This window comes from Megalopta genalis, chromosome 14, assembly GCF_051020955.1.
Source record: "Megalopta genalis isolate 19385.01 chromosome 14, iyMegGena1_principal, whole genome shotgun sequence".
In the NCBI taxonomy this organism is placed as follows: Eukaryota; Metazoa; Arthropoda; class Insecta; order Hymenoptera; family Halictidae; genus Megalopta; species Megalopta genalis.
The window spans coordinates 1,612,625-1,638,539 of record NC_135026.1 but is presented as its reverse complement, the minus strand read 5'-3'; the positions used below and the strand labels follow the sequence as shown (position 1 = coordinate 1,638,539).

The 25,915-nt window shown below is 44.5% G+C and overlaps 2 protein-coding genes across 3 annotated transcripts in view; both read left to right on the top strand.

The window, feature by feature from the left end:
- The window catches only part of LOC117224051 (uncharacterized), a 283,462-nt gene that overhangs the window by 253,143 nt on the left and 4,404 nt on the right, over positions 1-25,915 (top strand). The window lies entirely within an intron of this gene.
- On the top strand, positions 15,475-22,216 carry LOC143260532 (uncharacterized). Its single transcript, XM_076526277.1, has 3 exons — positions 15,475-17,051; positions 17,896-18,155; positions 18,308-22,216. The coding sequence occupies exons 1-3, from the start codon at positions 16,884-16,886 to the stop codon at positions 18,405-18,407; spliced, it is 528 nt and encodes a 175-aa protein (XP_076382392.1). The 5' UTR covers positions 15,475-16,883; the 3' UTR covers positions 18,408-22,216.

Here is a 25,915-nt window from a genome sequence, read left to right as displayed (position 1 = left end):
ATTTATTTTTAAATGCACATTAATATACGGAGCGAGTCTCGCAATATGACGACATAAAATTGTTGTACGAAGAAATGTTTCAGATCGAAGTTGCATGGTTTGCAGGGGGACATATAATTCTGTAATCAGTTTTACGTTATTTTGCTTCTTCATCAAGATATGAAGGTCACCTTCAATTTTTTAATGGAATGGTTTATATTTCTTCCCGAATTCGGTTAAAACGTCGAATTCTACATAAAAAAAGTATTACACCAAATAGGAACAGACATAAATTTTTAATTTTTTTTGTTTACATACTGAAAATGCTATATGCTATGATGCTTGCCGAATTCGTCTCAGCATCCCCTAAACGATGTGTACACAACAATTATAGGTCAACTTATAAAAAATTGAAGGTGTCCTTGACAATTCCAGGGAAGTGGGTTAACAAAAAATTTGGTACAATCATGTTAAAGTTCACCTTAAACTATGTTATTTCAACTGAAAAAGTTTCCAATTAAACCACTAGCAACAGAATAAATTAGCTAATCACGTTGCCTGGTCCACCCTGTTTAATTTGAATATATAAATAAATAAAATCACTTTTATTTTTCTTATAAATTATATGTTACTTTCTCATATAGATTCACCCTTCTTCACCCTTCTTTATGATGTGCATATGAAAAATCAATAGTATTCTATAATTCCAGTAAGCTATTTCGTAGCTCGAAACTTAACCACTTAGCTGAGTCGATCTATTTTTAAGATCAATTTCGTATGCGTTTTATCGATCACGCTGAGTGCAGTCTTTTTTGGCAAATTGTTCCAGAAATATTTTAAAATGTTCGAAATTTATGAATATGTTTCGCAAGGATTTTAACCTAAATAGTAGGAGAAGTATGTTTGTTGTAAAATGTAAAATTGCCATTTCCTTATCACGCGTCGTTCGTAGTTAAAAGGTTACTACGGACACTGAGGAAGAGCATTTTATATTTTCAATTGTATTTCTGTTTCAATTTTACCAATTCAATGAATTACTAAAATGTTCGGCGATGTTTTGTTTCTAAATACGAATGAAAGAATCAATGTCTTATTTAACATTCCCAATCATTAGTGTAAGTAACATGTAGCTGTGTTAAATAAAGTGGCAATCGAAATAAAATACGATTTCATTCAATATAATTTCATTACTTCAATAACTACATTATGAATATCGTAATCTACTATTATAAATATTGATTATGTATAAAATGTATAATCTTACATCTTTTTTTTCAGATATATAGTACAAGATTATCATCAATTTTATTACAATTTTGAAGTGTTATTGTTGAATAATTATAGTACTGTTCTAATCTATAGATTAATGTTCCAGATAATCTAATGAACATTAAAATATTTATTTAATATGAATAAGAAATAATGCGAATAAAGCTTGTCGGGTGCGGAAAGGTTGGGGGCGTTCGTTGTCGGGGTCACCAGTTTGGCGGCGGTTCGAAGTGTCGTTGTCGTGGGAAAGGAAGGGGGGACGTTTCGTCCGGGGCCCGCTAGAGGACTCATCAGTAAGGCTATCCTAGCGGGCCCTTGCCTTAGACGTAAGGGTAGGACGAAGTCTCGGTGTATATATAGGGATCGGAACGGATCGGCTACTAGCGGGAAGAGGAGCCCTCTGCTGGCGGGTCTGGAGGTAGCCGTCACATACCCCCCCCCCCCCCGCCAGTGGATAACGATATCTGAGATGGTGGTCCTCTCCATGCTAGATTTTTACTATACCTCGTGCCCCCCCCCCCCCCGTGGTTCGTACCTTGTCGTGGGTGGGGGGGGGGGGGGCTTGCGAGCCTCGATGATCCTCAAGGCTGTGCCGGCGGGGAACTTGATTCCCTGACAGGTCTAACCTAGCCGGAGCGGCTTGAGGTGAGAGGCCAGACTAAAATTGAACCTCATACCGTAAGCCCGTGGTCATGTTTCACGGGCCCGGGGGTCTTGCCTTAACCGGCCGGACCGCGAGGATGACAACCTCTCTAAAAAATCCCTAACCCTAAGCTATGGTTCGCGGCGATGGGGTACACCCCGGTCGCTGGCATTGGGGTGTGTCTGGTGGGTGCACCAGTCCCTAGCGGCCAACCTCTAGATATCTGGCGTCCTCTAGTTGTATTTAGCCTTGCCCAGGTAATGGTGGCTCTGCCTGGGTTGTACTTACTTCCACCATACTCGTGAGACTTATTATGGAACCTAATACAAAAAAACAAACAACTGAGGAGGCATTAGGAGAGGCATTTGTTGATATGACCAAGTGTTGTATCACACCTGTAGGTCGTTTAAGCAGGACTAGCTCCGTCTCGTCCATTGTTGAAGAGGGATTGGCGACGGATCCGCCTGGGCCGCGATCTAAAAAGAAAAGGCCACATGAAGAGCTCTTGGGCGAAACGGCGTATAAATCGCCATTTAAAGAAATAAGAAATGCAAGAAAGGAGCTAGAGATTTTCTTATTTAATGACAACAACAAAGTAACCAGACCAGCGATGAAATTTATTCTTGCTAAGTGGACAGCTATGGAAAATAAGTTACAAGATGAGGTTTTCGAGAAAGAAAAACTACAAATTAAATTAGATAGCTTGCAAAGTCAGCGCGTGGCTGCACCTAAGACTACTTACGCTGAGGCTGCTTCTGGGCTCACCAAGCTTGTGAGTGAGCGGACATCGGTGTCGGAAATCAGGAAACCTGTAAAAGAGAAAGAAAAATATGAAGTGGTGGTTATTAAGCCTGAAAATGAGAATGATAAGAGGGCAAACGATGAAATCAAAAAGGTCGTCACTGATGTGTTGAAAGAAAAGAGAAATAAATTAAAGATCAGAAAAATGAGACAATTGCGCAACAAAGGTGTTGTAATTGAAGTTGACAGTAAGGTCGATGTCAATCTCATTCAAGAGGCAGGATTTTCCATGGTTGGACTTAAACGTTACAGTTGGTCCCAGTCGAAGTATTAACTGTTCGCGATGATTTTGACAGTCTTTCAAAGCACTGTTTTATATGGATCCTTGAATTCATCTTTCCATTAATCAAGAAATTTCCATTAATCAAGACTAATAAAATTATAAATTGAGTATTAATGTTTAAATAAATGATAATGTTTTGTCAAAAAAATGTTTCAAACGAAAACTAATTAGTACATAGCCTTCTATAAACATCAATATCAAAAATGAAACAAAAATTCTTTATTAAATAAAAATTTAAGATCACCTTGATTTTTTAATTCTTTATATTGTTTACTTAATAAAAGTTATAGTTGACGTCAAGATGCAATCAACGACCTATATGAGACGGTCTTATACGTCTCGAAATATTGCTAAAATCGTCGTGAACAGCTAATTTCTCGATTGGAACCTCTGTGCGACCTGCGCGGTTTTTGGGTCATAGTGTATAGCTAGCATAGTGTATAAGATGAAAGGCATTTTACCTGCATTTTCACAAAAGGTTAATATACTATCAATACCTACACCTAATTGTGCCCATAATTATGGAAGTGGTCTAAGTCAAAATTTGAAAAAAAAATGAATTTATCTCTTATTTCACACGACATGATTTTAAACTAAATTTATTCAATGTAATTTTTACGATATCGTCAAAAATGAACCTTTAGATAGTAGTTGTAATTACAACGTTATACGGAATTCATTTAGTGTTAATTATGAAAGTGGTCTAAGTCAACAATTAGCTTCTCAAAAACACGTCATAGCCTACAGTGATGCTTGTTCAGGCCAAAATCACAACATTAAAGTAGCATTGACATGGCTGAAAATTGCCCAGTCATCGAATAATAATATTGAAACGATAGACCACAAATTTTTGGTATCGGGTCATTCCTTTCTACCGAATGACCGTGATTTTGGTTTGATAAAGATGAAAATAAAAAAAGCAAATTACTTATACAATCCTGAACATTACTATGAATTGATCGAAAATTGTAGAAAAAGAAATACATTTTCGCTCAAACGAATGTCGCAGCCGGATTTTATTTCAACGAAATCACTTGAAAAATCAATAACAAGGAGAGTAAAAAATACCGCGTGCGAATCTGTCTCTTGGCTAAAAATTCAATGGATGAGATTCTTGAAAAATGAACCTTATAAAATGTTTTATAAGACTTCTTTAGATGATTCTGAATTCCAAGTTTTGGATCTTTCACCTAAAAGAGGAAGACCAAAAATATACGAAAATATTCAATTACTTCCATTATACAACACCACTAGACCAGTAACGGAAGAAAAACATAAAGATCTTATGTGTTTACTACCATACATCCATACATACTACCATGACATTTCAGGAACATTTTAAAAATCTTAAAAACTAGAAATTATGATAAAAATGGATTACTTTTTAAAAATGATTAATAAATATTTATGAATTATTTCGTTAAAGTTGTTGTTTCAAATGGACCGTTTATTTTGAAAGTAGTATAAGTTCTTTTTTTTAAAGAAATTCAAAATGCCGAATCTGAGCTTGTATTGTCTAAATACCCCACGCAACGCCACTTACAATTTCTTTCGATGACATTGGACTTACACCACTTTCAAAATAAACGGCTCAAATAAAAATCACAATTTTTTATTACTTTAAGTCAATTATAGGACATTCTTGAAAAACAATATATATATATATATATATATATATATATATATATATATATAGAAATTTGTTCAATATTTAAACAATATTGAATCTGTAGAGACTAGGAAAGGACTGAGCGTGATGAAGACAGAGAATATCGCGTACCGTAGCTACAACTAAGATTATAACTACTCGCTTAACTCTACGACTCGTAACGCTCCTCACTCAACGACTCTCGAACACACTCTGCCTGACCCGGCCTTCGCCAACGTTTCTCTTTTATTGCTTACCCTAAACACAAAGCCTTAGAACTACGGTCTTAAGCCTAACACTCCTCCTCGTCCTAAACATACCTAATAAATTACGATACTACATATAGGACATTCAGTTAATTTTGAAAATGGTCTAAGTCAATTCAAGCTTTAAAAACAACATTTTCCTATGAAATTCACACAAAATTTCATATCTATAATAAATTTCCATTAATCAAGACTAATAAAATTATAAATTAAAATGTCGCATAATGTAAAAATATTTTTTAATTTATTCAAATGCGATTCATTAAATATCTCGAAACAAGAAATATATGACTTAGACCACTTTCATAATTATGGGCACAATTTTCGATTCCCAACTCAGTGTTTTGAAAACATGGTTTCCTTTGACGTATATTCAGTATCATATTGATATATAACTGCTGTCAACATTATCCGGTTATAATGCAAGTGCAGAATGACGGGCTAAATTAATTTAACAAGATAGCTGATTTAGATAAGCTTGATATACGCATAAGCAAGTTAAATAAAAAGAATTAACTAACTACGTTAGTTATTGTAAGTATCCCTAGAATTCTCTATACTGATACCATTGAAAAATTTAAAAGAAGAAACGGAAAAGGAAAAGGATTTTTTCAGAAATTTTTCAATAATAGTTTTGTGTTCTGGTATACGCATAGAAAACTAAGTAAACACGATGTGTGCTGATCACTTTAACCAATTGTAAGCTGCTTCGCTAGCGTAGATAGCCGTTACCAATCTAAATATAATCACGATAGCGAAACCCTAAATTACGTAATCTGATAAGACACATGTTACTCAATTCTTTACTTGTTGTTAGTTTCAGTTTTCAACTATCTCTTAACATCGACATGCTCATAATGAAAGCAAATGTTGAAGCACAAATCATTTTCAGGAATATTTGTAAAATTTATGTTATCAAGTATATCGACAGAACACTTTTTTTTTTTTTTTTTTTTTTTTTTTTTGTTTAACGTGGGGGAAATCTGCTGGTCAGACACCCCCGTCCCGCCCTTCGGGCGGGGCGGGGGTAGTGCGGGTTTCGACCCGCTAAAACCCCCACGGCGGCCTAGGGCGCTGGCGAGTAGCGGGGGGGGCCACGGGAACTCTCAAAGAACACAACCGCGGCTCCCCCTCGCCTGGCCGGCCACCAGGATGGAATGGCGGTGGCCGGCCGCGTCCCGGGGGGGAGATTTATACTCCCCCCATGAATCATCTTGCTTCGGCGGTGCGGGGACCGCACCCCACACCGCCTCGTCACTCCCACTATGGGGAGGACAGCTTCAGTTGGGGGGGGGGTGGCGGGCGGCGGGCAATTAAACCAGTAATCTGGTACACCCGCCGCCCGCCTATTCTCATCTGCTCGGGGAGGGGGGCTCTAGGCGTGGGCGCACACGCCGCACCCCCCGCTCACGGCGACCCCGCTCGGCAGCCTCCTTCTGCAGCATCACCTCTTCGCAGAAGGCGATGGCTGCCGCCCATTTTCTCGGGCTCTCTAGCATGGCCCCAACTAAGCTGGAGAGAGCGAGGTCGCGACCAACTTCCCTACTTAGGACTCGGCGCAGCACTGAAAAGGCGGGGCACACCTCCAGTGTATGCTGCGCCGAGTCCTCCTCCGCGCCACAGTGGTGGCACACCGTCGTCGCTTCCCGACCGATGCGACACAGGTAGACACCGAAGCAGCCATGCCCGGTGAATACCTGCGTCGCACGGTAGGAGAGCCTGCCAAACCGCCTCTCCCGCCACGAGGTGAAGTGCGGCAGGAGAGCCCCGGGGACGCGCTCGGCGGCATGGGAGCAAAGCTCCGCATGCCATCTGACGAGCGCTAGTCCCCGGGCCTGGAGCCCGAAGCCCCCGACCGCCTCCTGCTCCGGCGGGTCCCCCCGAGCCCGGCCAGCGATGCATATGCGCCTATAGACATAGGCGCGCATCGCCGCCTGCAGCTCGAAGGGAATTTCTCCCGCCAGAGCAAGCGCCGCCACGGTAGACGTGGTGCGGTAACCCCTTACGAGGCGAAGGGCCATTTGCCTCTGAATCCGGCGCAACAACAATGTGTTGCGCCGGTTTGCCCTCACGGACGGCGCCCAAATCGGGGCGCCGTATAATGCCATGGACCGCACCACGCCTAGGTATAGGCGACGCACCATATCGCCCGGTCCCCCGATATTGGGCAACAGGCGGCCTAACGCGGCCGCCGCCCTCTCAACTCGGGGGACGAGACGGCCGAAATGTGCTCCGAACCCCCAGTGGCTGTCGAGGATCAGTCCGAGATACTTGATCTCGGACTTCACCTCGACGCAGGCTTCTCCAACCCAGATCCACGATCTGGCCCGTGGTCGAGACCAAGGCCGTCCAAACCAGACGGCCTCGGCCTTCTCCGGGGCCACCTTCAGCCCCAGATCGTAGATCCTCGCGACGACGGCTGCCACCGCAACCTCCGCTCGTCGGATGGTCCTCTCGAAGGTGTCCCCGACGGCGACCACTAATGTGTCGTCTGCATTGCAGACGAGAGTGGCACCGTCGGGCAGGGGGGCCCTCAGGACTGCGTTATATCCCAGGTCCCACAGGAGTGGTCCTAACACGGACCCCTGTGGGACCCCGCAGTCCACTTCCCTCCGTATCGTCCCATACCGACCCGGGTATTCCACCCACCTGCCCCGCAGGTAGGCCCCGATCACCCGCCTCAGATAGGGAGGCACCTGGTGTTCAACCAGGGCCTCCCTAATGGCGGACCAGGGCAGGGTGTTAAATGCATTGACGATGTCGATCGACACCGCCACGCACACCCCGCCCCGTGCCACGGCATTGTCCGAGAGGGACTTTAGACGGTCAATTGCATCGACCGTCGATCGCCCCTCCCGGAAGCCGAACTGGCAGTCCGCCAGATCCTGGCCAACGCGGGACAGGTGCCTGGCGAGGCGGGCAGCAATGATCTTTTCAAAAATCTTGCCCACCTCGTCCAGGAGGCAAATGGGCCGGTACGCGGAGGGAGAATCCGCAGGCCTCCCATCCTTCCTTAAGAGGACCATCCGACTTCCCCTTCAGAGGTCCGGGAACACCCCGGACCTCAGGAGCCCGGAGTAGAGGCCTCTCAGCCTCTCGCCCAAGACGCTCATGGCAAGCAGCCAGACCCGGCCGGGGATACCGTCCGGCCCCGGGACAGTATTCTTGCCCCGAAGCCATTTGACTACCCCGGCCATTTCCTCCGGCGCGACCTCCAGATCCGGGGACCACTCATGACCCTCTAGCTGAGGGACGGGCCGGGACGCCTCCCCGCTGACGGGGAATAGCGCGTCCACGACCCGTCCGAGCATCCCCGGATCCAGGCTCTCCGTCACAGGGGGCGCCCAGGGACGCAATCGTCCCATCGCCATTTTGTATGGGCGCCCCCATGGGTCTCGGTTAATAGTGCCGAGAAGGTCGCGCCAGGCCTGGCTCTTTGCCTGCCTGATGGCCAGCTGCAGGGCGACCACCCTCTCTCTGTATCGCCCATACAGCTGGATAGCCAGCTCCACGTCGGAACGTCGTCGTCGACGGGCGCGGGCGCACTGGCGCCGCGCGCGAACGCACTCTGTGCGCAAATCCGCTATCGCGCGCGACCACCAGTACACCGCCTTCCTCGGGAAAACCCTGGCCCGGGGCATGGCGACGTCGCAAATGGACGTCATTGCGCCCCGGAACCAATGGGCCTCCCTTGTCCCGTCGACTGGCCCGGCCGGTGTTGCCGGCCAGGCCACGACGTGGGCTGCCGCCATCAGAGCGTCCTGGTCGAGGCGCTTTAGCGCCCACCGCGGCTGAGGCGATCCCTCATCAGCGGGGCGACGTCGGGGTGTCGATGGGGCGGCGGAAAGGCCGAGAACAATGTACCTGTGGTCTGATAGTGTCTCGACTTCCTCCGCCACCCTCCACCCCGTAATACGGCGCGCGGCGGGGGGCGTTGCCCATGAAAGGTCAACGATGGACCCCCCATTGTGCCGCACGCACGTATGGACCCAGCCCGTGTTTAAAAGACGGAGCTCGAGTCCCGCCGCCCAATCAAGCACCTCCCGGCCCCTCGGGTTTGTCCCGGGGGAACCCCAAGCCGGCGACTTGGCGTTGAAGTCCCCCAGGACCAGCACCGGACGGGGCTGGCAGCGGGAGACGCATCTCCCCACCCCGTCCAGATACTGCTCGAACTCCTCGAGGGACCACCTTGGAGGTGCGTAGATCGCCACAACCGCGGTGCCGCCCCAGTCAACGGCCAGGTATCCCCGGCCGCACTCGATAACGGAGCACGCCGGGGACCCCGGCCGGCCTGCCCATATTATAACGGCGGAGCCGCTCAGGTCCCCCATCCAATGTGGATGGTCGGGAATCCTGTACGGCTCCGCCGCTACGGCCAACCCGGCACCCAGCTCGGCCAGGAATTGCACCAGAAGGTCCTGTGCCCTGGCCGAGCGGTTCAGGTTGGCCTGTATTATAGGGCCCTTGGGCCCCATTGTGGGCAGGCCTCTACATCCATCGCCGCCGCGGGAGCGGTGGCCTCTGGGGCCTCTTTGGCCCCATCCGCCCCCGCGGGCGCGCTGGTGACACCTTTTGGTGCCACCTTCGGCTTAGTTGCCACGGTGGCCGCCGCCTTGGCCACCGCGGTTTTCCTCCCCTTGCTTCCCCTGCCGCGTTTCGAGCTGGCAGGGCACGCCCGGCTACCGAGGCGGTGGCCGGCCGGCTTGCCTGCTCCCGCACAGAGCGGGCAGTTAGGCTTCGCCGTGCAGCCAGCCACCTTGTGGTCCAGACTGCCGCATCCGAAGCAGCATTCGGACCGGTCCTCGGCCGCAGTGCATCGCTGCCTAGTGTGGCCTAGGCCAAGGCAGCGATAGCACTGCAGGGGCCGGGCGCTGAGTGCCTCGACCGTCGCCTGGGTCCAGCCCACAGTAAGCCTTCCCGCAACCGCAACTTTGCGTGCAGCCGCAGTAGGGCACTGGACCCAAAGGGTGCCAAGTCCCGAGGGGGAAGACCGGATTTCGCCGGTCCTCACCTCCTCCTCGTCGCACCCTCCCACCCGGGCAACTGCCGCGGCAACCTCAGCCGGCGTGGTCGAATCGACCAGGCCGCGCACCCTAAGGTCGGTCTTCTTTACCGGGCGCGCGACCTTCACGCCGGTGCCTGCCAGCGCTTCGGCCACTTTCGTGGCAAGGGCGGTGGCTTTGGCAGCCCCGTCGGCGCCGGGGATCTCCAAAATTAGAGCCCCCGTCACCGCCCTCCTCGGCTTCATCGAGACAATGCCAATCTCTGCCAGGTCAACTTTTGACCTGGCAGTGGCCATTGCCTCGGCATACGTCATAGCCCCGCCGGCCGGTACCGTTATCGTGACGGCAGCCGTGCGGGTTTATCGTGACGGCAGCCGAGGTTTAACTGCGGCAGCCGCCTTTTTGGCCTTTCGGCCAACAACCTTCGACCACACATCAGTTGGAGGTGCGGTGGAGGGCGGCGCAACAGCAGAGGCAGCCCTCTGCTGTGGGGGCTGCATCTGTGCCGCCTTAGCGGCCGCAGCCCCTCCTCTATTGCCACCCTTTTTCCCCCCTTTCCTGTCTATCGACAGGCTGGGGGTGGATGGCACGGGTGGCACCGACCGCGGATCCTGCACCCGCGGGATCAGCTCCCTCCTGAACGATGCCAGCTTGGCATCGATTAGGGAGCCGATCTGTGCCAACAAATTTGCTGGCACCGCTGCGGACGCCGGCAAGGGCTTCCCTCGCCCAGCGCGTTGGGGCCCTCGGGCGCCGGCGCTCAGCAGCGGCCCTGTGCCCCCCTCAGGGGCCGGCGGCGGAGGCATCTCGACTGCTGCCGGCCTCGTTTCCACCGCCTGACGGAGTCGGGCCACCTCGGTCCGCAACTCCGCCATCTGCTCCCTAAGGAGAGCGTTTTCCGCTTTTAACAGCCGGGTGGCGTCGGAAGCTGACCTCATTGTCAGCTCCGCGACGCCCGCCCGGCTGTTCAGGGCCGCCGCTTGCAGGATCCGCACCGTGACTGGCCGCAACTCCCTTGTCGCATTAGAGATCTTGGCCACTTCGGCCAGGCTCTCCATTATCGACGCCGCTATCTCCCGCGTCGGACGGCTGCGAAGATTCGCAGCGATTTCCACCTCGTCCGGAAGCGGGTCGACCGATCTCCCGGGCTGCGGCCCCGGGGCCACCGGGTCAAAAATTGCCGCGATGAGGCCCCTGTTGGCCTCCGTCAGCTTACGTTTCGCCTCATAGAGGCCAACGTACTGACCAGTAGTCGGCGGTCTTCCCCTCTTCCTCCCTGTTGAGGAGCCAGGGGCGCTCTGCGAAGAGCGGTGAGAGGAGACCGAGTGGTCGGACTCCTCTCCCCCATCGCACTCGCCAAGGTCCACAGCGGACCTCTCTCTGCCGCGTGTTGCGGGAAGTTCCCGCAACACCGACCCATCCATGCGCTCGAGGCGCACGCTAGCCACGCGCGCCTCCTTCTCCCTCTCGTTTCCCCCCTCCCCGGTTTTTTTTATTTGTGAACAATCCATAGTTGATCCCACGAGAATGGTCGGAAAAGAGGTCACCCCGGGTAGAGCCGCCATACCCGGGGAAGGCTAATACGCCCGGGGGGTCGCCAGGTACCCCGGGGTTGTCCGCTAACGATTGGTGCACCCACCAACCATAGCTGGCGCTTACTCCAGCTACGCCCTCATCACCGCGCAACACTGCTTGGGGCGAGGGATTTTTTAGAGAGGTTGTCATCCTCGCGGCCCGGCCGGCTAAGGCAAGACCCCCGTTCCTGTAAAACATGACCACAGGTTTACGGTATGTGTCCGACTTTAGTTGGCCCCTCACCTCAAGCCACTCCGGCTAGGTAGAACCTGCCAGGGAATAAAATCCCCGCCGGCACAGCCTTGAGGATCATTAGGGCACGAAGCCCCCCCACCACGACAAGGTAGCGGACACGGGGGGGATATCGACAGAACACTGGCTATAAAAAAAAAAAAAAAAAAAAAAAAAAAAAAAAAAAAAAAACATACTACTATTCAATTTGTGGTTGAGAAATCTATCGATAAAATCAGTTAAATCGGTTAATTCTAAAAGAAATAATTAAAATTTACAAAATACACTTTTTGCAAACAATTTTTTAAACATTGTCTAGTGACCTAATCGGTCTAGCATCTCAAAAAAATGTACATCACATGGTCCAATTATAAAAAGTCATTTCGTAATACAAAGTGTATGAAAACTTATTGGTCTGATTATATTGTTACATCTAAACTATATGAGTAGGTTATTTCGGTTTCGGATACTCCCGGGAGTCGGATAGAGATCGGGTGTATTAAACGGGTGAGACAGAATTCGATATAACAAATTTATTTCGAAAATATTTATACAAAATGTGAAGTGTACTTAATAACTGAGATGTATGCGTACCAGTGTACTTAGTATTTAGCTTAATCTTAGTTAATTAATAATAATATTAATGATAATAATAACAATGATAATAATAAAAATGATAACACTGATAACACAATGCTTGATTCTAAATTATAAATGCGATACTATTTTATATACAGACTGTTCCACAATTATTTTAACTGCCGAAAATGAGGGTAAGTGAGTAACTTTATCCTTTGCGAAAATGCAACCTGCGGCTTTGTTTACGAATTATTAACGAAAAACACTGACCAATGAGAGGTGACGGCGCGAAGTTCGAGAGCCCGCAGCACGAGGCTTTGACAGAAGGTTGGGATGGACTCGAGCCGCGTTCGAAGTATTGAACAAGTCACGAAGCGTGAACTTTCCGGGTTTTTTTAGTACGTAACAGTGATATTTTTAAGAAAAACACTGTTCGCCTTTACTATATACAGGGTGTCCCAAAAATGTCTCGCAATCCGAAAGTAGGGAATTCCTGAGATCATTTGAAGCAACTTTCTCCTTAGCGAAAATGTAATCCGCGGCTTCGTTTACGAGTTATTAACGAAAAACAGTGACCAATCAGAGACGAGATCATTTGGCGCAAGACGGCCGAGCCAATGAGCGGAACTGGGCTCCGTGCACTCGTTGGCTGGGCCGCAGCCTGCCAGCCGAGTTCGCCTCTTATTGGTCAGTGTTTTTCGTTAATAATTCGTAAACGAAGCTTCAGAGAAAATTTTCGCAAAGGAAAAAGTTGCTTCGAAAGACCTCAGGAACCTCCCATTTCCGGATTACGAGATATTTTCGGGACATCCACAACGCGATACAATTATATTTCAGATCTTTCAATTTGAGATGCTGCTCGTTCGATGGTCCGATTTCGACTCTCCGATTGTCCGTTGGTAACACTCTTCCGTGGCAACTCCTATCTTGATTTGGACAAGTTGCCGTAACAATGTATATCTCGCCTCCTGTCTACGGCTGCAGCGCCAAGCTCCCAATGATCGCCTAAATGCTGCACACACACCGTACCGAAAGCAGTGCCCATGGGGAGCGGGAAACGTTCCAAGCACTGCATTAGAACGTACACACTATATGCGCCGCTCTCGTGCCGTGCCATGCCGTTTTGCCAATACTGTCGCACGCCTACACGCTCCAGTACGACACGAGCCTGGCATATGTGTTCCGATCCTTATAGACTAGCGGTCGGTAAGCATCAGAGACACGAATAATAGGAAAAGTGTTAATTACTCTGTCAGCGATCGATAAGGAAGAAAGAGAGAGAGAGAGAGATAAAGAGACGGAGAATCGTTTTATTACATGTTTTATTTAAGAAGTATTTTTGATGCATATTAATTTCCAGAATAAAAATATTTTTTCCTTATAATGTTTTTATAATTCAGTAATTTTTTTTAGCAGTGTTCGTTAATGGATTCTATTCCGCGGAACGTCTGTTGGAAATTTGAGTTCAATTCGCACGTCGATCGTGGCATTTTTTAGCGCTCCGTTTTGTCGACAGCAATCAATGACAATGATCGGCTCGTACTGTACAAAGTATCGAGTAGTGCCCCATCGTTTTCGTAATAGAATTTTTGAAATTTCGTACACATCGTATTTAGAACAACGCGTATTTATCTTTTTCGCAATCGATATTCGAGAACTATTGTACCGGCTCATATAGGAATTCAAGTAAAGCTGAATATTTGATAACAAGCAATAAACGAATCGTACAGTTCTCCCCTTCAAATTGTTTTTGCACCCAGTCTGTCAAGCAAATAATACGTATCATGATTTCTCTATTTACGGAACTATTTCTGTTGCCAAGCGTATTTTATAGTCGTCTGCGATAGCGGATATTCGTACAGTTTCCATGAACGGAAACTCATATTAATCTATCTTCCGCTCTCCAAAATAAGCGACATCAATATCACTGTTGAACATGATTTTGTTTTGTAATATACAATGGTTTCTCCGTGTAGAGCGTCACCTCGCAAACACGAATCCGAAAACGAAATTGCTGTATCATCCTCAGTTTTAGATAAATTTTAATTTTAATTTCTGTACAAACGCATAATTTTTAACATAAACAAGATATTAGGGGCAAACTAAAAACGTTGGAAGATTCCTGAATAAATCAGTATCGACGCTTATAGTATTCTATGTTTCTAAGCAGTGTTAAATGAACCTCAAAGCATTTAAAAATGCCGAATTTCTACGCCATATGTTTTCATATTTACGAAAAGTTCTTTACCTAACACGAAAACTGATTGCGGCAGTTGATTCTGTAGACATTTCTGAACAATGTACAATAGAGAAAAAGTGTCGGGGCAATGTTACGTTTACGTATAGGTCGAGAAAATTTACGTTGGCGAAATGTGCATGACTCTTTGCCGTCAAGCAGGCATTGATCACCTATACCGACACGGCAGTGGTAACAGTCCGCGAAGGAATATATTCTTCCACGTAAAATCTCGAGAATTGTACGCAAGTAACGCGATACATCGCGGAAGAACGCGGATGAAGCAAAATTCTTTCGATTTTACGAGAATATGTTCGAATACGTACCGTTTATTAAGACTAATCCCATTTTCCGTATGAGCCCGAATATACCGAAAATTTAATATACAGGGTGTTCCACAATTATTTTAACAGCCGAAAATGAGGGGTAGCTGAGGTCATTTGAAGTAACTTTTTCCTTTGCGAAAATGCAATCCGCGGCTTTGTTTACGAGTTATTAACAAAAAACACTGGCCAATGAGAGGTGACGGTGCGAGAGAGAGAGAGAGAGAGAGAGTCCGCGAGAGAGTCCGCAGCACGAGGCTTTGACAGATGGTCGGGACGGACTCGAGCCGCGTTCGAAGTATTGAACAAATCACGAAGCGAGATCTTTCGGGATTTTTTTTTTACTACGTAACAGTGATATTTTTAAGAAAAACGCTGTTCACCTTTACTTTAGAACGTCTGAAGAATATTTACAAATTTTTCGAACTCGAAATAATAAATAATTTAACCGTGACTGCCGTTTTAATTTTCTAGTGTGCATGACACCTCGTGTGTAACATGTGAAATTTTTAAGCAAGGTGTACAGTGAAGATTAACAAAGTACGTAAATGATATTTTATTTAAATAATTCCGTGTCCAAACACAGTTCAACGAATGATTCGCAAAGCTAATTTAATAAATAATAATCGTGTTAAAGGATATGTTTGTTAGAGAAATATGAAGAATATTATCAATAAGAAACTCACCCATTTAGTTGTAAAATCCACTTCATGTATCCGACGGCGACGAACAGAAGGATGTCTCCGGGCAGGCAATTTCAACGTTTACTTTCACTGCATTATTACTAAACACTAATCACTTATCAATAATATTTATGGACCAACTTTCCTGGGTTAATATGTATAGCTCTGAAAAGAGCCGATTTTTTAATGCAACGCGTTCGCGGTTCTCAGTGTTAACGACACGTATGTATGTACCTCGTTGTCGAGATGAACTGCAGAAGACTGGCACGATGGCCGACAGTGTTTCGTTCTCCTACGAGCGAATTTCAACTGTTTCCCATCGTACGCGAACATTGTCAGCCATCGTGCTAGTCTTCCGCAGTTTATCCCGTCAACGCGGTATGGGTTCTTAACGATATGAACTTCGAACGCGTCGCATAAAACAATCTGCTCTTTTCAGGGCCATACATATTAACCCAGGAAAGTTGGTCCATGAATATTATTGATAAGTGATCAGTGTTTAGTTATAATGCAGTGAAAGTAAACGTTGAAATTGCCTGCCCGGAGATATCCTTCTGTTCGTCGCCGTCGGATACAGATCAGCTGTGCAGTTCATCATACATTGTACGAGGTCAATGCACTATCCTGCACACATTTCCGTGCATGAAGTGGATTTACAACTAAATGGGTGAGTTTCTTATTGATAATATTCTTCATATTTCTCTAACAAACATATCCTTTACGTCCTTTAACACGATTATTATTTATTAAATTAGCTTTCCGAATCATTCGTCGAACTGTGTTTGGACACGGAATTATTTAAATTAAAATATCATTTACGTACTTTGTTAATCTTCACTGTACACCTTGCTTAAAAATTTCACATGTTACACACGAGGTGTCATGCACACTAGAAAATTAAAACGGCCATCACGGTGAAATTATTTATTATTTCGAGTCCGAAAAATTTGTAAATATTCTTCAGACGTTCTAAAGAAAAGGTGAACAGCGTTTTTCTTAAAAATATCACTGTTACGTAGTAAAAAAAAGATCCCGAAAGTTCTCGCTTCGTGATTTGTTCAATACTTCGAACGCGGCTCGAGTGCGTCCCGACCATCTGTCAAAGCCTCGTGCTGCGGACTCTCTCTCTCGCACCATCACCTCTCATTGGCCAGTGTTTTTCGTTAATAACTCGTAAACAAAGCCGCGGATTGCATTTTCGCAAAGGAAAAAGTTACTTCAAATGATCTCAGCTACCCCTCATTTTCGGCTGTTAAAGTAATTGTGGAACACCCTGTATATATATATAAATAAAAAAACTATGTATATATATATAATATATATAGTAAAAGAACTAAGTAAAAATTTGTCGACGATTTTCTAGCATGATCACGGCGTTGCCAGTGCCCTCGGTGAAAGTCTTCCACAAAACTTACTACCAGGAAAAGGGGTCCAGAGTGACAAGCAGTCAACCTGGCAGTCCGCTGACGGAGAGCGAGGCGGTGCTGGCGTTGCTGGACAATGAACCGCCGGAATACTACTTCTGTGGCAAGGTGAGCCACGATGCCTTCGCTATCAACGTTGTTCAGCTTGTCGCACAGGTAGGACAAAAATCGCTCGTTCGTCGCGACCTTCGCTCCTGCAAAATGGATAATGGATAATAATAAGAGGAACTCGCCACGCTTAACCCCTTAATGCACAGTTTTTTACAAAAGTACAAAAATAATCAAAATTTTTATTGCAATTTTGGATTTTGATAACATTGCAGAAAATAGTCGAATATCGTAATATTACACGCGCATCGACTTTTTTTATCTTTCTTTTCGAATTCCCGTTTCAGAGTAAACATTATTGTCAGTAAAAATATTTATGTAAACAGTGAGTTATTTTGTGATTACAGAAAGTAAACTTGAGTATATTGGATATTTATACAATTAGTATGATCTCTAATTTTCAGAATATTACTATTATTATTATTATTATTATTATTATTATTATTATATTTTATTTTACATTATATTTTAGTAAAGTATATATTGAAAAATGAGCGAATCAGAATCTGAATATGAATACGCTGTCGGAAAGCGGCTCTCACAAGGAAGAGATAAGTCGTAAGTGATAAGTAGAAAAAGGATATATTTTATACTTGAATAAGTAAGTGTTATAGCTTACAATCCCATGTAAATGATAAATATCAATAAAACGATTGTTCTTTTTTTTGCTTTCACATTGTTATTTTCAATTCTCGATTGCATTCGAGCGTGAAAAATTCTAGCAACATAAAGTACAACGCCGCTCGAATTATCTCGAGTGTTTACACAGTTTGGCCAGTATAGAGTTAACTCGAGCGTGCACGTTAAGGGGTTAATATCAAATTAACACTGACTATTCTTACAGGTAAACGCGTTGCACGTGGTGGTCGGCTCCCTCCTCCTAGGCGCCGTGGTCCTAGTAGTGGGCCTGGTGCAGCTGGCGCCAGGCGCGGAAGCGGCGCAGAACTCCACGTCCCTAATCGTAGCAGGTTGCATTCTATTGTCGGTAGGCGTGTTCCTAGCGACAGTTAGAGCCTTGTGCATCAAGAGGCAGAAATCCGGTCACAAGGACGAGACCCACCAGCGAAGCGTCACCAGTATAGACATGCTGTTGGCGCAGCACAGGTGAGAGAGTCAGGCCGAAGGTCTTTCGCTTCGCAGCCGATTATCGCGAGAACTAAGAACAATAGGAAGAAACGATTTTAGGGCATCGTGATCGTCTCTTCGAAAGCTAGATGACTGCTCTAACGAAATACGTATTATATTTGTTCTCGCAGAGACTTCACCCTGTTGACGCCGGACGAGTTGGAGGACCTGGTCGGCCGGTCGACCTCCGCTCTGGAGAGCAAAATCCGCAAGCAGGGCCACAACACCTAGGTGTTGTCGGCCTCGAGGAAGGCCCATCCGTCATCGCCGCCGTGCTCGAACACACCGTCATCGTCGACGTCGCCAGGGACTAGCTCATCCATCCTCTACACGCATCGTTACGACTCTCGTGAACACAGTCTGGGTTAAAACAAAAACAAACAAAACGAAAAATGGGGGCCGGCCGCGTGTCAGCCTCGTTTGTTAGGGACTAGTTCAGTCGTCGTCGTCGCCGTCGCCGTCGTCGTCGCCGCCGCCATGCACGAGCAGCAGTTTTCATACTTAAACGATTGCACCGCTGCCTTTGGCTTGGCTCCAAGACGTATATTTCGCGAGGGGGCGAGCATCGTTGGGAAACGATCGCTCTAACACGTCGGACACACGTGGAAAGAAGACAGCGTCCGATCGTTTCGGCAGTTTTCTAGTGGAAAATCAATCCGGTAGAAGGGGGGGGGGGAGGGTAACACCGCCAGTGAACGCGTGCATACAGCAGAGATAAAGGGACCTAATTATCGATTAAATCCGCTGCCTTTCTTTCATTATCGTGACCCCGGACCCTTCGTACGGGACGCCGCAACCTCTTGTCGCTCTTGGGCTCGTGGAGTCCAGAGAGAGTCCCTAGATATTACACACACAGAGACTGTCTCAGATCATTGGAATCGCCTGGATAGCACAGCCTTTATTTATCGTAGCGCGCGCCAACTTCTCGGGCAATGTTGATCGTCCTCCCTTCATCAGGAGACGAAATTAGCGCGAGAGCAGTAATCTGGTCCCGAGAAGGTGCCGCGTGCGACGATAAAAGGGGGCCCCGGACGTTCAGCTGAGACGCCCCGCTGTTAACACGTTGAATGCCACGCCGGTTTTACAGAAATTGTCCGTGGCGCCACGATGAATTTTCTTTTATGCGATACATATAATGTTGAAATATTATCTGCAATAGATAAGTTGTAGTGTACAACCATGCTTGACATGTTAATTGGGACAGGGGTCACCGTTTGAATTGACGATGGTAATAATACCAAATTTTAGATATTGACATTTGTTTGAAATTATATATATATTCCTATCAATTTGGGGGCGTCGGTCACCGGTGGCCCCCATGGCGTCACCCCCAAGTTAATTGCCGGTCACCGGTGGCCCCATGGCGTCACCGCCAAGTTAAGCGCCGGTCATCGGTGGCCCCCATGGCGTCACCGCCAAGTTAAGCGCCGGTCACCGGTGACCCCCGTGGCATTCAACGTGTTTAACGAGCGAATCGTAGTGCACGGGTATCGCACGGGAAACAGTGGAATTACATAGTCGCAGACGCGGGGGAGGTATCATTTTCGTCGGCATGGCCTCTGCACCGTCTACATGGCGAACGATAACGAAACAAAGATCATTTTCGGTAATGCGAACAGAGCGAATCTCTTTGTTTGAGATAATCATCGTCGGAGGCTTTGATGATCATCGAATGTTTTCGACCGTTTACGACATCCGTCATCTACCAAAGAGAGACCAAAAAGCTCAATTTCGTTCCGAGAACTTTATTGTGTTCAGAATCGTCGAGATATTAAGGGGGACAAAAACACAAATAAATGTATCATATGAAAAAGATGAAAAAAAAAGAAAAAAACAGAGACGTTTTTTGTACGAGACAGATGGCGAGGAGAGGGGTTTTAGAGGATGAACCGCTATGAATTACTTCGTCGCGCTTGATATTTCCGGGCGGGTCAGCGTAACACTTCCGGTGTCGATAATTCTCGCGAGCGGCCTTATCACAAGTCGGGATCGCGTTCGTTACCCGGGGAATATAGTTAATGAATGATACGTCTTAAGTGAACGCTCCGACACACCGCATCATGTACATGCACATATCCTCGAGCAGTTTAAGTAGCCGTAAAGCGATCAACATTTTCGAAACCGAACTCGCGACGTCTTTCACCGAATTCACGACCGAGATAACACACCGATCGTATAATAATACAAAGGTGTGCCGTTATATCTGGCGAGGTGATCGAAATTTCGTCTATCCGAACCGAGGTGATCTAAAGCCGATTAACCTGTTAAGAGCGGCGAATTTAGTTTTAAAAACCCCTCACAGTGCGCGGAATTAAAATCAAGCGATGACGTGTATACACGACGAACGCAGGGCGAAATGGTCCTATTACAAATTTTATGAAAAACGAGAAAGAACTAAATATTTATTTAAGAAAAACTTAACAATTTATTTCTGAAAAGTTATTGTTATTATAAATTTAAAAATTCTCAAATAATATTAAAATACATGAACAAGAAAGACACGTGTAGAGAAAAAATTTTAAGAATTTCAATTGAGTTCGGTACCGCAGAAAGTGGGTACCTTTTTTTCAGGTACATTTAGGCAATTTCTTCGCAAATCAACACTCGTTGTTGAAGTCGCGGCCTGTGCATGGAATTGGTATCGGGTCCCATCCCACCACCCCCTCCGTATAATATACTTAGCAGTTCTATTGGTAATATAAAGGAAACATCCCACCAAGTAATATTCTTATTGTATTTGATTAAAATTTCAAGTTTTCATAGTCGATGGGGTAATTTTATGTTTTTAACGACGAGTAAACACGTCGAACGCACCGTAATACAGATTTGGTTTGACGTGTATACGCGAGAAACGCGCTTAACTGGTTAACGGCATGAAAAAAAGAAACAGCAGACAAAGTCGTTTGGCAATCGAAGAGGCGTGGCTCCGCGCGATGAAAACCATGCGAAACATCTTTGATGATTTTCTGATCGTATTTCGAGAGTCTTTGCCACCCCCGCCCGACAGGGGTGGAGGGAAAGACTGTAAATAGATTGCGACAGCGAGTTCCTGCAGATTACGAGAACGTCTTGCTAGTCTCTCTATTTCGATGAAAGGATATATCCGCGCGGAGAAAGATTGAAAGGACGAAAACAAGAGGATTAGCATCATCCCCCCATACGACAACGACGAAGGACATAAAATACCGAGTCAATTATGACTCGTACCGAACGTTCTTTTGTTATAGATAACAATAGACGTAGTTTCTACATGTTATTACAATGATATTTCTATATACAGGGTGTCCCACAATTATTTTAACAGCCGAAAATGAGGGGTAGCTGAGGTCATTTGAAGTAACTTTTTCCTTTGCGAAAATGCAATCCGCGGCTTCGTTTGCGAGTTATTAACGAAAAACACTGGCCAATGAGACGAATTGGCGCGAACCATATGGTTATCGATCGGCCGAGCGGCACGTGCGTTTACCGCTGAGTTTGACAGTTGAAGGAGGGTCTGTGTGCGGCGTCCGAATCAATGAACAAGTCACGGAGCATGAACTTTTGATATTTTTTTTTACCACGTGACAGTGATAATTTCAAGAAAAACGTTATTCATCCTTATTTCAGAATGTCTGAAGAATGTTTACTAAATTTTCGGTCCCGAAATAATATGTAGTTTAACCGTGACAACCGTTTTAATTTTCTCACGTCTACCGTATGAAATTTGTATGCGATATGTACAGTGAAGATTAACAATAAGCAACCCAGTCGAAGTACATAAATGATATTTGAATTTAAATAATTCCGTGTCCGAACAGAATTCAACGAACGATGCGCAAAGTTAATTTAATAAATAATAATCGCGTTAAAGGACATAAGGGATATGTTTGTTAGAGAAATATGAAGAATATTATCAATAAGAAACTCACCCATTTAGTTGTAAAATCCACTTCATGTATCCGACGGCGACGAACAGAAGGATGTCTCCGGGCAGGCAATTTCAACGGTTATAAACCTCGTCCAATTCCAAACAATATTAAAAACTAAAATATATAAACTTACTATTACTACAACTACTAAGAAATAATATTTTATTAATTGTATTGTCTTTTAGTATATTTCACACACACACTTTTTACAAGTCAATTCTCTAGTTTTAGAGAACACGCGTTCTGCAGGTCCGATGATGCCATTACACAAAAATATTTCCTGGTAAACGCAGACATTTTGTTGTATCTTTTTACATTTTCTCTTCAATAGGTCAATGGATCTAGTTTTCAGTTTAAAAGCAGTTCTTTTAAATAATTCGATTGGGACACTTTTTTATTTTTCATTAAAACATAATTATCAAAACCTATTTAAAAATTTGATTCCTTTTTCCAGTGTGGAGGTTGATTGTTCAGGTGTTGACATAACCTTGACATCCGAAGTGAAGATAAATCAATTGAATCGGTTAAAGTTGCTAATCTCTGATTAAATTGTCTTATGCTGAAGTAAAATTTGTGTCGCTTAAAATTGATAATTCACGACACCGTGGATCTGTTATTCAATTGAGTTATTAATTCTTCACGGAGGCAATTTTGTATACTACTTTCGTCCGGAAAGTTATACAGAAAAGTGGTCAATTGTTTTTTCATCACAATTACTTTAGAACACTGTTACTTGTTTTTATTCGTGTAATCTGTTCAACATTACATACGTAGAGTTTCACCGAATTTCTACTTCCATTTTTAATTTTTTACGGTAAACTCAAAATATTTTGTATGGGCAAAACACGGAATGTTGAGAGTGAGTTTTTGAAGACGTTTCGCACCGAAAATCATGTTTGCCGCATTACCGGTGATGACTGCAATAACATTGTATTCTGTATCCCATTGCACAAATGCACCGTATAAATAGTTAGAAATTGTTACAGCCGTTCGATTTTCTACTATTTTAGAAGCTGCCCACAGAAGTGTTCGTACACCAGAACGAAATTTGTTCAATTCAATTTTGTTAGTATTTACATAACATTGTTTTGTAATGTTTTTACACATAATTGAACAACGTTTCTCAGTCTTCAAAACTGAATAGGAGTAGATACAGACGAATTTTTTTCTTTAAGTAAATAGAGCATGTCTATTATATGGTACAAATATCGGGCCACAAATGCCATCGTACACTTAATAATAATACGAATTAAAAGACTATTAATACTTCATAGGGTTAACTTTTGCTTGAATCACAGCTTGTAATCACTGTTGCATTGATTGCACAAAGTTGGAACTAATTTCATTGCTTATATCCTCCCATTCAGATTTTAAGATGTTTTTTAATGCTTCCCGGTTCGAAATCGGTGTACTTATAATTTTTCGATCCAAGTTCGATCCACATATGTTCAATTGGATTAAGATCTGGAGACTGAGTTGCTATCGCATAGGGAATATTATGGATAAGCCATTGTTGCACTAAATACGATTTCTGTTTAGAATCATTATCTTGGTAGAAGTTGTAGTCATTCAAAGTTCCAAATTTCTTGGCACTAACTTTTAAGTTATTTTTAAATATATTTAGATGAACTTAACATAACCTTGACATAGTCATTTTCACATCATGTCAAGAGTGTTACAGAAATCAATGATCGAAGCACTGTCCTCCATTTTTTACTTTTCATAGCGCGGCATATGTAGATTGCATTTTTCGAAATTTCTCGATGTCCTCTCATAAAGGTCCATTTATACAGACCGACACCAGACAGACTCTGTTCCATCAACCATATCTTAGATAAATAAACGGGGCCTACCGTTTTCAAACTTCTTGAGACCCTGCCTTACACTTCCGCGTCTCGCCGACATGTGTGCTGGCTCAATTATCCCACTCTCCCTGCCGAGACCCTGCATTAGACCCTAGAAATCACTGGTACTAACAGGTCACGCTCAGTTAGGAGTTCAAAAAAAACGGTGTACTTTCAGAATTTTCTTCCCAAAATTTTTAAGACCTTTTTCAACCAATATTCCTTTATTTGAAGAATCAGTCTTTTTATTATTAATGGTATTCTTTGATTTAAAAATATGCAGAATTGTGTAAGTTATGGCAGTTCTCCTAAAAGTTTTCTAAAAAAACATACTTCGCGGTGCTCAGCTTTACTAGTTCCACGGTTATCTGAGATCATATACGAATAATATTATATTTTTTCAGTTGAAAGTCCACATTTGTCCTTGAACAAAGTATTTTTCGAAAAATTGATTTTTGACAAGATAGCAGGCATTCAAAGTGAAAGTTTTGATTTTTTATGAAAAATAGCTAGCTTTTAGGCTATAAAAACCAACATACTCAAGAGAAAAAATCCTCCGTTCAAGGACAAGTTTTTTGTGTGCCAAAAAGGCTGAAACAATTTCGTCGAAATCGATTCAATACTTTTCGAAATATCCTGACCAACACAGTTACGAGTGTTACGAGCCGAGGGCCAAGCAGCTTTGCGTGGCCAGAGGTTGGATGCGATTGGGAATTTTTATAAGGGAAATTGCGTGGACCAGCCGATGCTTGTTTAGGCACAGTTGACCACCTAGTAGTCAGGATAGGATTCGTGGACCAGCTGATGCTTCTTTCACCACGGGTGGCCACCTAGTAATCACGATAGGATTCGTGGACCAGTCGATGCTTTTTTCCGGCACGGATGGCCACCTAGTAGTCAGGATAGGATTTGTGGAAATTGAAGTTTGGAGCGATAAAGGTATATCTTCATGGGTTTGTACCAACTACTGCTTCGAATTAGGAAATGGAATAATTGAATTTTGCAATCAAAGTAAACTGGTAAAAGATAGTATATTACAAGTTTTCTGGTGTGTCGCGGATTCAAGATCATGGTCCCAGTTTGTCGCACTGGGTGGGCTGGGGCTTGTAACTCGGTAACGAGTACCTACTCGGTTATTCGGCTCGAAAGAGAATTAAACTCGAAACTAACCCGCTTTCTGGTCGCGTTTGGGCCCTTTATATACGATTCCAGAACGGTCGTCGTCGTACCTCTTTGAAGGTACTTGTCTCGCAATAGAGAGAGGGAGAGAGAGAGAGAGAGAACGGAACTCGAGTCGAATGAAACTAGCTGGAAAGGCAGTGGCCAGCATACCGGTGTACATTACTATGAATACATTGTAATGCTAGATTAAAGGCGACTTTTTTATTTCTAATTATTTATACATGAAATTTTTTTGGTATGATATATTAGTAAGATTCCAATTAAAATGGGACCACACACGACATGCTTTAGATTATATTTATTCACGATACGTAGCAAATAACTTACTTTATTCCATTACACAAATTGTAATTATAACAAAAAAGCATTTGAAAAATATTAAAGGCAACGTTAAAGAAGGTGTGAATGTCATTCAAAACAAAATATCAGTGGAGTTACGCCATTCGGACTTCGATTCCACTGTAATTCCGAGGAGCCAGCGACGATTCGACTGTAATTTCGAGGAGCCAATTCCATGTCATGATTCGACGGAGATTCGATGAACGAGCCTACGCGTTTTATGCGAAGTGTGAAGGAACTTTTTCCATCAACCCTGAAATTTTAAATCAAACGATTTTTCATGGGATTGTGACAATGAATCATGCAGGACTTCCGAGACAATGACATTCCACAGTGCAAAGCACCACCTTGCTTACAATACAAGAAAAATTACAGAAGTTCGTATTTATATACGATGGTAAAAATTTGCAGTCAATTTATACACTATACAGTTATTATTTATATGTATAACAATGTGTTTTTCTTT